This window comes from Halichoeres trimaculatus, unplaced genomic scaffold, assembly GCF_033239565.1.
Source record: "Halichoeres trimaculatus isolate MK-OKI-2021-1 unplaced genomic scaffold, fHalTri1.1 fHalTri1_scaffold_10, whole genome shotgun sequence".
Lineage (NCBI taxonomy): Eukaryota > Metazoa > Chordata > Actinopteri > Labriformes > Labridae > Halichoeres > Halichoeres trimaculatus.
In genome coordinates, this window is record NW_027437187.1 from 8,111,387 (window position 1) to 8,125,269 (window position 13,883).

The 13,883-nt window shown below is 41.3% G+C and overlaps 1 protein-coding gene across 1 annotated transcript in view; it reads right to left on the reverse strand.

The window, feature by feature from the left end:
• fanca (FA complementation group A) overlaps positions 1–13,883 on the reverse strand; it is a 34,957-nt gene that overhangs the window by 1,268 nt on the left and 19,806 nt on the right. Inside the window, exons 22-39 of the mRNA XM_074677398.1 lie at positions 13,012–13,145; positions 12,824–12,894; positions 12,229–12,328; positions 11,916–12,103; positions 11,702–11,798; positions 10,234–10,437; positions 10,036–10,109; positions 9,815–9,946; positions 8,194–8,272; positions 7,788–7,963; positions 7,607–7,712; positions 7,418–7,477; positions 7,209–7,313; positions 6,063–6,178; positions 5,700–5,859; positions 3,795–3,857; positions 831–924; positions 619–700 (exon numbers count right to left, since the gene is read on the reverse strand). Coding sequence (XP_074533499.1) covers positions 619–700; positions 831–924; positions 3,795–3,857; positions 5,700–5,859; positions 6,063–6,178; positions 7,209–7,313; positions 7,418–7,477; positions 7,607–7,712; positions 7,788–7,963; positions 8,194–8,272; positions 9,815–9,946; positions 10,036–10,109; positions 10,234–10,437; positions 11,702–11,798; positions 11,916–12,103; positions 12,229–12,328; positions 12,824–12,894; positions 13,012–13,145 — 2,041 coding nt within the window. The remainder of the gene's footprint in view (positions 1–618; positions 701–830; positions 925–3,794; positions 3,858–5,699; positions 5,860–6,062; positions 6,179–7,208; positions 7,314–7,417; positions 7,478–7,606; positions 7,713–7,787; positions 7,964–8,193; positions 8,273–9,814; positions 9,947–10,035; positions 10,110–10,233; positions 10,438–11,701; positions 11,799–11,915; positions 12,104–12,228; positions 12,329–12,823; positions 12,895–13,011; positions 13,146–13,883) is intronic.

Consider the following 13,883-nt stretch of genomic DNA (forward strand, 5'->3'; position numbering starts at 1 on the left):
GACATTCGATTACTGTTTACTGCGTCTATAGAAGTAATTTATATTTTTCAGCGGAGGGAGGCTGGAGGTCTGGTGGAGCTTGTCAATTAAAATCCTGCTTGTAAACTATTGTGGGTGGTGCGCTCTTTGGATGAGAGCTCAGCATGGATATGAGGAGAAATGTGAGATGACAGAGACACAGAGAGACGCTGCAAGTCAGGAAAGTTCAGGCAGCTCAGGCTCTGAAGATGTGTCGCTGTAGCTCAGAGAGAAAGAGCAGCGCCATCGTGAGAAAAGACGACGGAGATTATCGGGAGGATCAAAGGATGGAGCGCCCGAGATGAACACGATCAAAAAAGTTTGATTTGTCTGTTTTTTGGATCAAAAATAAGAAGAGAGACATAAAAGAAGAGAGTCCACTTTTCTAAGGTAACTTTGGTGTTGTTATAGTCATAGGAAACATGATTATTGGGGTCTTAAAAGATCGTTCAAGATGCCCTGAAAATGACCGGTAGCTAATGAGTTAATCTTGCGTTGATTTTTCTAACGCGTTAATGTGCGGTGTAATTAATTAATCTAATTAACGCGTTAAAGTCCCAGCCCTAAAAAAGACGCGTCTTTATAAAAACACACACACACCTGTAGAAGGCCCAGGGCTTCAGGTGAGTAAACTCGTCTGATGTCAGCATGGCGGCTGACTGGTACACACTTTTACTTAGAGCTGGAAAACAACAACACACAGCTCTTATTTGATGCTTACAGGAAACACAAAACACACCTCAGTTAGTGTCAGTGCTCCTAAACTTGTAACGACAGAAGAGAGTGAGCTGACACAGCTCGTGAGGACTCACCGTTTGACTCAAAAAGAAGCAGCCAGTCAGCTGAGTTCACCAACTCCTGCAAGAGGTCTGAGCAGAGCGGGCCGGCTTTCTGATGCTTCCTCTCCTACAGAAACCATCACAGACACAAAACTGTACCAGGACTCTTTCATGTGGCAGTCATATCCAATAAAAGTGTTTTTCCTTCTCTTCAGTATAAAAGCCTGAGTCCTCATTGTTTTTATTTCCTTGGACACACTGCAAAAAACTATAATCTTATCAAGTGTTTTTGTCTTTTTTTTAAGTAACAATTGTCTTATTACACTCGATATGAGCCACTTTCAACTTATCAATCCAGAAAAATGTCTTGTTTCAAGTTATCAGAGTACAAAAATGAGGTTTGAATTGCTTGTAACCAGTAAAAAAATCTGCCAATGGAACAAGAAAAAAATTGCTTGAAAATTTCCTTGAGACTAGAACAATGTCTTAATACAAGTAACTTTTCTCTTGTTCCATTGGCGGATTTTTTTTACTGGTTACGAGCAATTCATACCTCATTTTTGTCCTTAAATAACTTTAAACAAGACATTTTTCTGGATTGGTCATGTGAATTTGGCTCATATTGAGTCTTAAAAGGAATTTTTAACTGAAAACAAGACAAAAACACTTGATAAGATTTCAGTTTTTGCAGTGCAACCTCCAAAACCAAGCCTCGACTTGATTTGTGTCATTGTCCCTGTGCCTTTTTTCCCTGAAATCCTACACTCAACACCCCATTATGACAACTTGAAAAATATATTTTTTTGCAGTTTATTAAAAATGAAAACCTAAAACATCACATGTACATAAGTATTGACAGCCTTTGCTCAATACTTTGGTGATCCACCTTAAGCAGCAGTCTTTTTGAATATGATGCCACACTGCAAAAAACAGAAATCTTATCAAGTCTTTTTTGTCAGTAGAAAATGTCTTTTTAGACTTAATTTGAGCCACTTTCCCCTGACTAGGTCACTAAAATGTCTTGTTTCGAGTCATTTAAAGACAAAAATGAGGTCAGACTTGCTTGTTACAGGTTCAAAAAATCTGCCAATAGAACAAGAATAAAATTACTAAAAGGAAGATGTAAATCTAGTTTCAAGCAAGCTTTCAAGTAAATTTCCCTTGTTCCATTGGCCGATTTTTTGAACTTGTTACAAGCAAGTCTGACCTCATTCTTGTCTTAAAATAACTTGAAATAAGACATTTTTCTGGACTGATGAGTTTAATGTGGCTCACATCAAGTGCAATGAGACAATTTTTACTGTAAATAAGACAAAAACACTTGATTTCAGTTTTTTGCAGTCCACAGGCAACCAGGCACACCTCTCTTTGGGCAGTTTGGCCCATTATCTTTTTGCAGCGCCTTTCAAACTCTTAAGCCCCTTCGCTGTGGTCATTCAGTGGGGCCAATTGTGACAAGATGAACCGTGGCCCCAGTCTGAGGTCCAAAGTGCTCTGGAGCAGGTTTTCATCCAGGATGTCTCTGTTCATTGCTGCATTCATCTTTCCCTCAACCCTGACTGGTCTCCCAGTCCCTGCTGCTGAAAAAAATCCCCACAGCCTGATGCTGACACCACCATGCTTCACTGTGGGGATGGTACTGTCCAGGTGATGAGTGGTGCCTGGTTTCCTCCAAACATTATGCCAGACATTCACACCAAAGAGTTCAATCTTTGTCTCACCAGAGCAGAGGATTTTCTTTCTCATGGTCTGAGAGTCCTTCAGGGACCTTTTTACAAACTCCAGGCAGGCTGCAATGAGCCGTTTACTAAAGACATCTGGCCTTTGTACCATACAAGCGTTATTGGTGGATTTCTGCAGAGGGGGTTGTCTTTCTGGAAGGTTCTCTCTCCAAAGAGGAGCTTTGAAGCTCTGACAAAGTGACCAGTGGGCTCCCTTCTCCCCTGATAGAGGGAGGGTCCAGGTGGGGGTCCAGTTATAGGAAGAGTCCTGGTGGTTCTGAACTTCTTCATTTACAGATGATGGAGGTCATTGAGCTCACTTGGACCTTTAAATCAGAGGAAATGTTGTGTCCCAAGATTTGTGCCTGGAGACAATCCTGTCTCTGAGGTCTACAGACAGTTCCTTTGACTTCCTGCTTGGTTTTTGCTCTGACATGCTCTGTCACCTGAGGGACCTTACATAGACAGGTGTGTCTCTTTCCAAATCATGTCCAATCAACTGAATTTATCACAGATGGAATAACATGAAGCTGTGAGAACATCTCAAGGAGGATCAGTGGAAACAGGATGAGCCTGAGCTCAGTTCAGAGCTTTGTGGCAAAGGCTGTGATTACCTACTGTATGTACATGTGATGTCTTATTTTTTACTTTCCAAAAATTGGAAAAATATATTTTTTTCAATCACATTCTCATTATAGGGTGTTGAGCATTGATTGCCCAGGAAAAAGATGAATTTATTCAATTTTGGGATGAAGCTGTAACATAACAAAATGTGGAAAAGTGAGGTGCTGTAAATACTTTCCAGATACACTTTAAAGGAGAAGTTGGGTGAAGTTTAAGATGAAGAAAGCTTCTGCTTAGGTTAAAAAAATAATTGAACAGGAAATGGCCAGAGTCTGGATTCACCCAGGTTGACTCCTTGTAGGCTGACCTCTAACCACTGGTCCATACAGGAGCCCACGTGTCTACTCTACAGAGAAACCTGAACTGATTGTGTTTTATCATTCAGTGTTTCCTTTAGATTCTTATACAGGCTCAAACATTTCCAGCTACATTTCACTCTGTCCATGATATTAACACTGTGTTTCAGGAGGAAACACAAGTGTGTGCTTGAAACTTCTCCATTATCTTTATAGCTTCCATAACGAGCATGTTGATAATAAATGTAAACGTGTGTGAACACACTGAAGCTGCAGCTTAAAGATGATACAAACTCCTTCACTACACCCCAGTGTGAATGTGAATGTTACCTGTTCTGTGAAAACGAGCCTGTTACCTGAGGGAAGAGGAGTCCTGACAGGTAGTCGTGTACACCGAGGAAAAACAGGAAGACCAGCACCTGGGAGAAGAAGTTTAACAGGTAAACAGATTCATGAAGAGAGCAAAACAGTAAGGAGAAAAAATTTGCTGTGGAGGTGTGCTGTGGGATCTGGCAGCTCATCCCAGAGTCTTGGTTAGACTGTGCTGCAAGAACTGATGTCTAGTAAAGAAATTTGCTTGTCAAGTTTCTTTAAATCCTTCTCTGTCCACCTTGGCCAACATTCTTCTCCAAAGGCCCCTCTAACTTCTGGCGTCCCTCAAGGCTCTATTCTAGGACCATTACTGTTTTCTTTGTAAATGCTTCCAATGGGGTCCATCTTTAAAAGACAAGGTATCTCCTTTCACTGTTTTGCAGATGATTTGCAAATCTATCTGTCTCTGAAAACAAATGAATCAATAAAAGCCTTGATGACCTGTCTGGCAGATGCTAAATCATGGATTGCGTTAAACTTAATGAGTGTGAATGAAAAGAAAACTGAAATTGTTGTTTTTTGTTCTCCTGATCTGCTGAATAGCGTGGACAGTGTTATTGGTAATTTGCTGTCTTACTGCTGTCCTTCAGTCAGAAACCTCTGTGTCTCTTTTAAATTTGATAAGCAGATCAGCTGAAGACAAGCTTCTTCCAGCTGACACTTCTAAGCAAAGTCATGGCCTATCTCCCTCCTCATGAGGGAGACACATGTTCATTACATCCCGTTTGGACTATTGTAACTCTGTATGTCAGTGTGGATCAGTTGTCCCTCCGCTGCCACCAGCAGGTTCAGAACGTGGCTGCGCGCCAGCTGATGGGAAAGAGACGACATGATCACATCACGCCTGTACTGGCCTCTCTTCACTGGCTTCCTGTCATTTTCAGGATCCAGTACAAAATTGTGTTGTTAGTCTTAAAAAGTTAGTTTTACTGAACTTGTTTTTAAGCTTGTACAGCACTTTGGTCAACTGCGGTTGTTTTAAAATGTGCAATATAAATAAAGTCAGGGTATATGCTAAAATCCTGAGGTTGATTTCAATACCTTTTTAGGACTTTTTCAAAAACCTTTTAAAAAAGTTTTAAGACTTTATCGCAACTTTTAGTTGTTGTTGGCATCCACTTTTTAACAGTTGTAGTTTACATATTTACAGAAATGATGTAATCTAAGGAGGAATAAAGCTTGAAATTAAACAAATTAAACTAAAAGCAGGTTTATCGACACTCCCACAACAAGAAGCAGCAGTTATTCGAGGCCAACTTTCTAAAGAAAATGAGAAAATTATTTGATCATTTTTAAAATTTAGAGCATGTCCTGGAGATTGTGTGATTTGCTTTAATATTGTATTTAATTTCTCTTTATGAAACTAGAAATGACGTTAATTTATAGCTGGTGTTTATACCGCTCACAATCCTTATGTTGTATTTTATTCTAACTAGAGTCTTTATGGGTTTTTTTTGTTTTATTATTTTTTATTTTTGTATTTTTCTACTGACTCCATTGATTTCTGCTGTTAACACAACAATTTTCCAGTTTGGGATCAATAAAGTAACTCTATTCTTTTCTATTCTTTTCTATTTTAAAACTTTATCAGCTGAATGTTTAATGTCCCAATCAGGGGACAGTTGCAAGGAGGAAAATAAATATTCATGGATATTTTTTGGGTCAAAGCTTGAATACCTATGAAACTTAATACCTCATAAAACTGCAATTAAGACTTTTTAATACCTCTTAAGGGCCTCAATTTTCCCAAAATTGATTTAACAACTTTTAATACTTTTTAAGACCCCGCGGACACCCTGAAAGTTTGACTTGACTTGACTTTAATTAAGAATTTGACTGTCTTAATTCAGTAAACACAACCAGAACGTTTCTCTGAACAAAAGAAACACCTGATGGTTCTGTGCTCCTCCCTCTGGTCTCAGCCTTCTCACGGCAGCTATGACATCCTGCGTGTCGTACCCACAGCTCTGCCAGGCCCGGTGCAGGCAGGCAGCCAGCAGCAGAGCTGGAGATCCAGGTGGTGATGGGGACTGGGGTCCTCTCTCTAAACTGAACACAGACAGGATCAAAAGTTACAGTGACATGAGACAGGGAGGAGAACAGGAAGCCAAATGTCATGTTTTTATCATCCATCAAGCCAGAGAACCAACAGGGCGACACTGTGCCTGATCTGTGCACTTCTCCAGGAGTGTTACTCTAATGAGGCACAGAGGAGATGAATCAGGGTGCATCAGGAGAAAGAGGTTTGGTACCTGAAGGCCCAGCTGTGACTGTCCATGAGGATCTGCAGCTGCTCTGGTAGAGTCCCTTCATCACACAAACGACTCCACAGTGATAACAAAACTGGAGACAGATGCTGCCACCAGTGCTGCACACACACAGACACACACACACAAACACACACACACACAGAGCACAACATAAAGTCAGTCAAAAACAAAGGACAATCGCTGAACAAACCATTTCTTAAGCATGCATGTCTTGCTCTTTGCACACATCATAAAACTGAATCACATCATCTCTGAACGGCAATCTGACATGTTCTCTCCTGTGAAAAAAAACAACCTTTTAATTGAACGTATTCTGAGGTATTCTTGTATTGTGGGCTCTTCTGGATACTGTGTAACATGAATCTGAATCTTAAATCCACGACATGCCATAAAATACAACATAATAAATTAGCCTGCAAGTGTTTCACTTCCAGAAGCTCTGATGAAATGTTTCTTCATCACTTGTGCAATCTTTGTCTCTAACTTACAGTAACTTGTCCACACACACTCCTCACAGCGTGAAATTTTCAGTGGACCATGGTGGGCAGGACTAGCATTTTATTAGTGGAGATTAGACCACAGACTGTACAATAAATGGACAAAGTCTTCATGTACATTATTTTTTGTGTGTCTTAAGGTTGAAGTTTGTGGTTTCTGGTCTTCCTGCAGCCAGCCCTACGAGCAGGGGTCTCAAACCTGGGGCCTGCAAAACCATTTCATACGACCCACAACCTGATACTAATATGTAGTAAAATCTGGCCCACAGCATTCATGGCCCAGTCTGCTGTAGGGACCAGGGAAGAAGTATCTGATTTCCATGTTGACCCTGAACGCAACATAATCACTGCTTGAATCCAAGTGGACTAAATCCAAACATTTGTCAACCTGTCAAGGCTAAAAGAGAGGTTGATGTTGGGCACGGAGTGTTTCTGGAGAAGTGGAAGAATGATTTTTTCTGTGGAGTTTATGAGGATCCCACCTGTGTCCTGGACAAAGAGAAGGATGCCTTTCTTAATGAGTTTAATGTCATGCAGCATTAGTCAGTTAAACATGGAAGTGCCAGGGAGAACACAAGAAACTCTGATTTCTTGAAGATAATTCATGAAAAACTGGTGAAACAAACATTACCACAGTGGAGACGAGGAGAAGGGGACAGCGTAGAGTGATCTGAGACCAGGATCTGTTGACCTCCTCTTTGGAGCATCCACACCGTGCACCTGCACATAACAAACCCTGAGGAAGGGAGCAAAACAATATTACCCTTGAACTCGTAAACAAAATATGATATCTTGACTCTGCAGGTATTTATTTGTGGATTAATGTGAAATGATTGTTACTTTGAGGAGGTGTGCTGTCAGATGGAAGGACAGTAAACCAGCTGGAGAGCACGCCTGCCTCTGTGACAGGAAGGGAAGAAAGGCCGTGAGCAGTTTCTAAAAAATAAACATTTCTCTTGCACAAACATGGATGATCCCATAGAGTCTGTGAACACATTTCTGGTCTGGAGGATGCTCTCTTCAGCTGACCTGATGCTGGTTGACGTGTTCGATCAGTTTGTTACAGTCCACAGTCGTCTTCCCTCCTTCAGTCTTTACTTTAACAACCACAGCAGCAGGAAGAGTCAGCAGCACTCTGCCACACACACAGACAGCTGTCAGCACACACACATTAAATAAAGTATGTGTCTCATTGTGTGTGTGTGTGTACCTGTTCCAGGTGTTCAGGGTGTGCTGCAGGCTGAGCTCGTTGCTGATGCCAGCAGACGCTGAGGCCCTTTGAGTGGAGCATCTCTGACCCACAAACTCAAACAGGAAGTCACTCACATCAACTTTGCTTGTACCACTGCTGGAGAGGTCGGTCACCTCCATCTCATACACAACCTCCTGCACACACACACACACAATCACACACACACACACACACACACACACACACACACACACACACACACACACACACACACACACACACACACAGACCACAGTAAATGGACAGGTTTAGTCTGTGTAATCTGGGCTGAAATACTAAAAACTGCACAGAGAGCTCTGCAGTCATTGTTAATGATTCAGTGACATCTGTTTCATTTCAACCTCTCTTTAACCAATGTTCTCACCTGTAACCTGGACAGGATGTCTGGCAGACAGGTTCCTGTGATAGACTCTCTGGGATGTGGTGTTTCCAGGCACTGGCTGCTGTCAACATAAAATGTGGTAAAGCTTAAGGGTTGTTTTACTCTATGACTGGATTAATAAGGCTTGGCAGCTTATGAGTGTCACCTTTTCATTCATTCATGTCCTTTAGTAATGAAAGCATCGAGTGTCAAACATGACAACGTAACTCAAAAAAATACTTACACATAAAAATTATCAAATAAAACTATTTGATTTTCTGCATTACAGGTGCTGTGAGGACTATCTTGAAAAGCTAGAGTTCTGGGGGGGTTAAAAACTCTGTTTCCCATGAGCACTTGCACCCTCTGTCCTGAGACCTGACTCTTTCCAAGGTGTGTGTGTTTTTTTAAACCAAATGAATTAAGAGAAAATCTTTTTAGCTCTACTTTTCTTTGTCCAAGACAACTTTTTCCCAGGATGCAAAGCAAGATGGTAATTTACTTAGTTTTAGTGAGCTATTGTTTGAAAGGGGACAACAATCAAACTTTGCAAACTCAGTTTGTAGTTTAGTGTCCCAAAGGTAAGCTGAAACAAAACAATAAATAACTGACTCACATGAAGGGTGTGACAAAAATAAATAAGTAAACAAGAAGACGCTTTAAAGCTGACAGTGACCAAGTTGATGAAATTTACAAATAAAAAAGAGCCAGAAAAATGAGACAAAAACAAATAATCAAATGAATAATTAAATGAAGCACATGTATGAAGTTTGTTATGATTTGGGCTTATCAAAATACTGATTGATTGATTGATTGATTTATTGGTTGATTTGTTGATTGACTGATTGGTATGAGTGTGGTAAAAATAAAAATCGGTTAAAGACAGATGCATAAACATAAGAGTCGCCTGAGCTGCTGTTGTCAAAGGGTTGAGCTCAATGAGAGGTGGTTTAGGAGTCAGATATATCAGAGGTGGTCTGTGTTTTAAAAGACGCCAAATGTTTCTCAACTATTGAAGTCATTGTTGAAAAAATAAAGGACTCACTTCTAACTTTTTCAAGACACAAGGTGTGGCCAACAATAGGCTGAAGGACATAGTTACTCCTGAATATCAACTAATGCATGAGTTTGTGTCTTACAAACCAAAGTAGGGGAGTGGGTTTGGAGTGAAAGTTTTAAGAAATGCGTTTTGTATGTCCTCAATCAAATAGCTTCAAAAGAAGGGTAATTACGGAAAGACTAAAGCTGATGAGCAAGTGTTCATTGTATTGTTTCCATTTATGGCATGGCAGGAATGTTTGGATGTATGGTTTGCTATCTAGATTTGGCAAAGTGAAGTCTGTGAAACACTCTGAAGTGAACCTGAAGTGAACATTTTCTTCAGCTGCATTGTCCCTGAATCACAAAGGAATCATGAATTAAAGGGATAGTTCAGATTTTTGATGCGGGATAAAATGAGGTGCTCCACAAAACAAAGACATTTTTAACAATTCATAACCTTGGTGTGTTAAATACTTGGTTCAGATTGGTCCGAATCCCATCACAAAGATTCATTCTCATTTGCAGAATTAACACCAGAGTAACCACATGTCCATGACTGTGTTAGTGATGAATACACACCCACCTGAGGAGCTGGTGGTCCATGATGGCATTAAGCAGATGAGCACAAAGGATCTTCATGTCTCCTCCACAGCCCCCTCGCTCCTCTGGAAGAGGCAGGAAGTGCTCCAAGCAGGCCCACTGCTGGTACTCCTGACTGCACACACACATACACACACAAAATTAGCTTTAAGGGTCAATACTTGTTCCTGCTGTATATCTGTGAGGTTGTGTTTCCTTCCTCACCGTTCTGGGTCTGAGAGAGCGTCTGCACTCCTCTGAACTCTGAGCTCATTGGCCAGCCATTCTGAGAACGACACCTGGACAAACCAGAGGATCCACCCACCCATCAGTGAAACAAACAAATAAACATTTCAAAGATACCGACTGAGCCTGATGCTCACTGACTTTAACGTTCAGCACCTAAACCACAGGAAACTGTACCTGGTAAGGTGGTTTGTGTTGGAGCTGACAGAAAGCAGGGTGTCTCCACAGGTGCCAGGCAGTCTTCCTCCAGGTGCTGTTTGTGTCTGTAGTGCTGCTCCAGAGGCTGGGCAGGTTCTCCTCGTGGTGTTTGCTGACTGTGCCTCCAGCACTGATGGGAGGTCTTCTGGCATCAGGCAGAAGCCTTGGGATGAGGGACAGGAGCTACAAAAAAAAACACCTTCACGTCAGGTTTAAGTCATTCATTTATTTTAGAGCCCAGAAGAATTTTATTTAAGATAATTTATTACTGACCAGGGATGGAACGGTTTATGAGTAAAATCCAAACTTATTCACTTCAGTTCAGATTTTTTGACATGAACCTGTATGGCATCCTCATCCGTAGTTACGTGCATCAGTGCTATCTTACCCCTGTCAGCGTCCTGTGACCTGAGATCTGGTGCGGTTTTGGTCCAGACGAAAGTAGTCCGGCAACATGGCTGGGGTCACGAAAATGAAGCGTTTTTCCTCTCAAAACAATTTGTGTTCAAAAGAGTGATACATTTGCATCACAAAACTGCAAACTGGAAAAAAGTCAGACTCCATTATCGATTGGCACTACTTTCTGGTGCGTATCACTGCGCGGTGCATCCAGCTGACCGGCGCGCATTGTCACTGTCATTACAACTTAAAAAAGTTAACGATAACGTGTCTGACTACGATCCTGATGAAGATGACATTACATTTAGCACAGAGCCAAGGGGATATCTTTATGAACCCGAATATACTGATGCTGAAATTCGTCAGATGGAGTTACAACGGGTGGAGAGAGACGACGCACAGTCATGTCGCTCCTGGAGCCACAGCTGGAGCCATGAAAGAGAGAGAGGGTGACAGACAAATGGTGGTGCACTTGTCAGAAGTATGAAGTCATGCTGACAGAGGTGGACAGAGCTTTATTTTCGTGAGATGAGGATGCCATACAGGTTCATGTCAAAAAATCCGAACTATCCCTTTAAGGTAAAGGAGTACAGCGTGTGTTGACGAGCAGTGAAGACAGAGTCAGAGGGTGTACCTGTGGCGTTGAGTCGTTCTGCGGTCTGGGAGCTCTTTAGATTCAGTGTGAGCTCTGATGACGGCGGTAAGAAAGTGGAGGATGAAACCACGACTGAGTGTTTTCAACTTAGAGACTTTTTTCTACATTTGATGACTTTTTAGACCCCTTTGGAGTTTTTTTAAAGACAATAACTCCACGACTTTTCTGGAGAATCTGATGTTAAAGTGTCTATTACCATAGACTCTATATACAGAATGAATAGTGTGGTTTGAATGGTTTGAAAGGCCAGTGTGACCACGCCCTCAAAACATGTTTTGATATCCAAGAATATGGGTTTTTACACATGAAATCAAAAATGCAGTGAAGTTCAGTGATAAACCATGGTTTAAAAACCGATGGTGACGCCGCTCTGATTCTAACACTATAGTTTACCTTCTTGTAGAGGCTGCTGGGGATGTAGTCCAGCTTTGTTTGCTCAGGAAGAGAGTCTCCTCTGCAGATCCCATAACAAACAGCTGCCACACAAAACCTGGACAGAAACACAAAGACAGATCAAACAACAGCGTCCGGGACAGAGACTGATGACATCACATGTGAGCCACAAAGCCTCTGCAGTCAGTCTGTGATGAGGTGTTTGTAACCTCACCTGACACAGAAGAGCATGTCTGTGTGTGTGTTGCAGACGAGCGCTGAGCTCAGAGCGTCACTGACAGGTACAGGTTTAGGCAGGGTGTGAGGGACCAGCTGAACCAGGAGACTGTGGGACATGGAGGCATCCAGGTGGACCACGAACGCTGCCAGACCCAGTAAGTGTGCTCCAGTCAGAGATGGTCCCTTCAGCACAGAAAAGTTTTACATGAATGAATAAAGCAGTTTGAGAGATTTAAAATCAGCTGTTGATAATAATAAAAAAAATCCACAGCATGAATCAATGCACAGAGCTCTGAGTGTTCATGTACCTGGTTATGAAGCAGGTCCCAGAGTCTGCACAGGAGGCTGGGGAGGAGCTGAGTGTTACCGAGCAGCATGCTGACGAACCTGGAGGCCCACACACTCTGTCTGCAGAGACACAATGGACACACACACACTTCATGAAACACTGAATCCTCATATTACACAGAAAAAAACCTGAAGTCTTATCAAGTGTTTTCACCTTCTTCTAAATAAAAATTGTCTTAGTTTACTTGATATGAGCCACATTCAACTGACCAGTCCAGAAAAATGTCTTATTTCAAGTTATTCAAAGACAAAAATGAGCTCTGAATTGCTTGTAACAAGTAAAAAAAACACCAATAGATCAAGAAAAACTTGCTTGAAAATAGGACATTTTTCTGAACTGGTCAGGTTAATGTGGCTCATATTTAGTCTAAAAAGACATTTTCTGGTGGAAATAAGACAAAAACACTTGATAAGATTTCATTTTTTTCCAGTGGCACAGCTGACACTTTTTCAAAAATAGATGGCAGAAAATTGCACAAACCAATCAGTTTACAGTGAAAATATTCAAGATATGAAATGTGAATTCAAAAATTTTCAAAAAGCAGCATTACTCACTTATTAGGAGGGTTTGCCCGAGAGACATTTAATGTAGATTGGCAAAAGTTTCTCAGGATCATGTTGATAACCTGATGATAAACAGAACAGAAGCATGAAAAGTAGATTTGTTTCCTAACACACTTGAAGCCATCAGAAATAAAAGAAGAGGGGATTTACATCAACATGAACAACAGGGACTTCCATACTTTCACATGGAGCTCAGGTGACAGCGGAGCGTCGATGTGAAGATCGATGACTTCCTGTCCAACAGACTCGTTTGGACGTCCAGGAAAGACAACGCTCAGCGTGTGAGAGATTCTGGAGAGCTGAGCTGACATGTCTGACAAAACATAAAACATGACGTGAGCGGTGGAGAAGGACTCCAAGAAACTGATAAAACATGAGGATCTGAGGCTGTGGAACTGATAGTGACTGGATTTACAGACTGTTCTACAGATTGTACAAAGTTTCCCCTTTTTCCCCCTTTTGAGTGTGCAGCAGCGCGGGTGTTTAGGTACGAGTCTCATTCAAAGTGGTACAGAAACTTAACTCTCAATCAATCTCGTTGTTATTGTTTTAATCCTTCGGGTACTTTTCAAAGGTTATTCAGTATTTTATGCAATTAATTGGTTCCAGCAATGGCTTCATTTGACCCTGAACTTTTCAGTTTAACTCCCCAGACATGTGACAAAGACTTTTTCAGTTCATGGTACTTTAAAAAACATTCATTGGTTGAGGTGTGAAGTTGTTCTGACTTATCTCTGGTTATTTTTCTTTCCTTGTTTTTTTTTTACCCAACTTTAAAGTTCAAAACTCAAACTGTTTGAGCAGAGTTTTAAATCACAAATCTAGCTTTAATCATCATCAGCCATGTGTCACAAAAAGAAAAGCACTGAAAGGGAGAGACACAAGCTTCAGAGCTTTGATATGATTCTCCCTCCATACATGTGGCAACACCAAAATGATGTTTTCATTTATTTACAGCCTGGAAGTCCAACCTGGATGTTAACATGCCACGCATCCAGGGCCAGGAGAACTTAGCTGTATGCAGGATCCAGGTCTTAGGGTGTTAGTTTTG